Source organism: Myotis lucifugus, unplaced genomic scaffold (assembly GCF_000147115.1).
Source record: "Myotis lucifugus unplaced genomic scaffold, Myoluc2.0 scaffold_181, whole genome shotgun sequence".
NCBI classification, from domain to species: domain Eukaryota; kingdom Metazoa; phylum Chordata; class Mammalia; order Chiroptera; family Vespertilionidae; genus Myotis; species Myotis lucifugus.
In genome coordinates this window covers 57,185-59,815 of record NW_005871229.1, presented here as the reverse complement: position 1 = coordinate 59,815, position 2,631 = coordinate 57,185, and the positions used below count along the sequence as shown (strand labels likewise).

General features: G+C 60.1%; 1 protein-coding gene across 1 annotated transcript in view; it reads right to left on the bottom strand.

Annotated features, from left to right (window-relative positions):
* TCHP (trichoplein keratin filament binding) overlaps nucleotides 1-2,631 on the bottom strand; it is a 9,565-nt gene extending 6,934 nt beyond the window's left edge. The window contains exons 1-3 of the mRNA XM_023760407.1: nucleotides 2,532-2,631; nucleotides 1,053-1,175; nucleotides 769-963 (exon numbers count right to left, since the gene is read on the bottom strand). Of these exons, the coding sequence (XP_023616175.1) occupies nucleotides 769-963 (195 nt within the window). The 5' untranslated portion in view covers nucleotides 1,053-1,175; nucleotides 2,532-2,631. The remainder of the gene's footprint in view (nucleotides 1-768; nucleotides 964-1,052; nucleotides 1,176-2,531) is intronic.

Below are 2,631 nucleotides of genomic sequence, written 5' to 3'. Positions count from 1 at the left end.
GACGCACAATGACCACCAGGGGGCAGATGCTCCAACCAGTAGAGGAGGGAGCCTGATTCCGCACGGAATCGGCCATGGGTTAGGTTGCTGCTGGGGCACTGTCGGCCCTGGATCTGCTTCACCTGCACCAGGACCCGGAGAGGAGGGCTCCCCGCAGGCCAGGCCGAGGGACACCCCCCCCCCCCCCACTGCACCAATCCCTGCACTGGGGCCTCTATATTTTTATACAAATAAAGTGCGTGTGTGTATATATTTATACACCAACACCAAATGGAAAAAATATGGGGAGATATAGCATCACGCTGGGGACGTTGGGGTACCAAGTGACTTCCAGAATCTACATTAATTTTCTTTTCCTTTTAAAAAATGGTTATACATTTTCTTATATTTTCAAAAAGAAGGGAGAAGGAGAGAGGAACATCCATGATGAGAGAGAATCACCCATAAGCTGCCTCCTACACCAACCCCTCCTGGGGATCGAGCATGTGACCTCCTGGTTCATAGGTCGATGCTCAACCACTGAGCCACACCAGCCGGGCTCCACATACATTTCTTATCATTTTGTTTCTTTCAGTGCAAATGTATTGCTTCACTGATTATCTTTTTTCCAATTTCCAGCTGGAAAAAATCGCCAGGCAGGCAATCTGTGCTGTCCAGCAACTCCCTGGAGAAAACATCCGACCGAGCCATATCCTCCCAGGTTCTTAAGACGACATCCCCTGACCAGCATGTGGCCGCCCACCTCCGTCTGATCTCGGTCGCCAGTTACCTCCGCTGGTAGGAGGCCTGGGAGCTCCATTCCGCCTGTTTGGAGCTGCAGGCGTTCGATATCCTGAAGTAGCGGCTGTTCTCATCCCACTGCTGCCGAAGCCGGGCCTCCTGCTCTCGGTGTCGCTGCCGTGCTACCTGCTGGTCCAGGAGTCTCCGGCTGCACCAGGAGGGGGGCAGCGTGGGGAGTGCCATCTGGGAACAGCAGGGGCAGGGAAATGAGCTTGCTGCCAGCCCAGGAACCCTCTCAAGCTTGGCCTCATCCCTCAGTGAGTGGTCCTCACCCTTTGGCTGCACACGAGAATCACGGGATGGAGCCCAGGCCCCACTCCAGACCAATTAAATCCAAGTCTTCATGTAGGCCCGGGCATCAGCAGTGTTTTTCAGTGGTTCTCAACCTTCTGGCCCTTTAAATACAGTTCCTTATGTTGTGACCCAATCATAAAATTATTTTCGTTGCTACTTCATAACTGTAATGTTGCTACTGTTATGAATCGTAATGTAAGTATCTGATATGCAGGATGGTCTTAGGCGACCCCTGTGAAAGGGTCGTTTGACCGCCAAAGGGGTCGCGACCCACAGGTTGAGAACCGCTGGTTTAAATGATCTGCCCTCAGGGCTGCAAACCCCAGACTTAAATGAGCCTGAACTGCACCCAGCTGTGGTACAAACATCCCCAAGGGCACTGCAGACGGACAGGGAACCAGTCCTAGCAGTGCTGGGCCGGGCACACTGGGCACCTCTACGCTCTGCATGAGGAGCGGTCACTTACAGAACACGGCTGTGCCAAGCTCGTGGTACATACGGCTTTTTCCTTACTGCCACCCCATTAGTGGCAGGGAGGGAACTTAAGTTCAAAGAGATGAAGTGACTTCCCAAGATCACTAAGCAAGAGAGAGGAAATAAAAGAACTGGGAAACAAGGACTGAGTCCTGTGGGTCTGAGACCAGGGCCCAGGCTCCAGCCTGCAAGAGGCTGCCCGCTGGGACCAGCAGCCCTGGCTTCCTCGCCCTGGGGAGGGGCCTGGCCCAGGTGTCACACCTGGAAATGTTCTGGGTTCTCACGGAGGGCAGACCCCTCATCGCACTGACCGAGACACTGCGACCCGCAGAGAGGGTCGCAGAGCAGCCTGGGGACCCACAGGGAGACTGGGAGGCAGTCTCACTCGGACACCTTCCCTGGCCCCGCGGCCGCTCGAGGGCAGGTCTGCAGCGCGGCCAGGACTGTGCTTGGCCCGTCCTCGGAGTAAGCCACGCCCAGCTCCGCGCCACCCTCGGACCCGGGGAGCCGCTGCGGCTGGGCTCATCCCCATCTCCCTGGGCTCATCCCCGGCCGCCTGGGCTCATCCCCATCTCCCTGGGCTCATCCCCATCTCTCTGGGCCCATCCCCGGCCGCAGGGCTCATCCCCATCTCCCTGGGCTCATCCCCAGCCGCAGGGCTCATCCCCGGCTGCAGGCGGGCGGGCTTCCACGCTTCCTTCCTCGCCTTGGCTGAGCGAGGTCCCGGTGCCAAGAAGCCAGGTTGCGGGTCCGGATCGGCCACCACCAGCCGGGCTGCCCCCCGAGCCGGCCGCACCCTCTCTCGGCCCCAACACACACACGTGACCAAAGGGCCCCGAGCGCGGCGGGAGCAGGGAGCGCGGATGCCGGTCTCGGGGCGCCCCGCGCTCGCGTCCCGGGTGCCCGCGGGGTTGCCGCCGGCGCGAGGCCACGGCGGGTCTGACCCCACTCCGGCTCCCGGCCGAGCCCACGCTCCGACTCACGTTTCTCCGCGCCCGCCGTTCCCGGGGAGTCCCAGCGTCCGAGCGCCCGCAGGCCCAGCCGACCCGCCGCCACCCTCCGGCCGCGCTGCCCAGCGGCCGT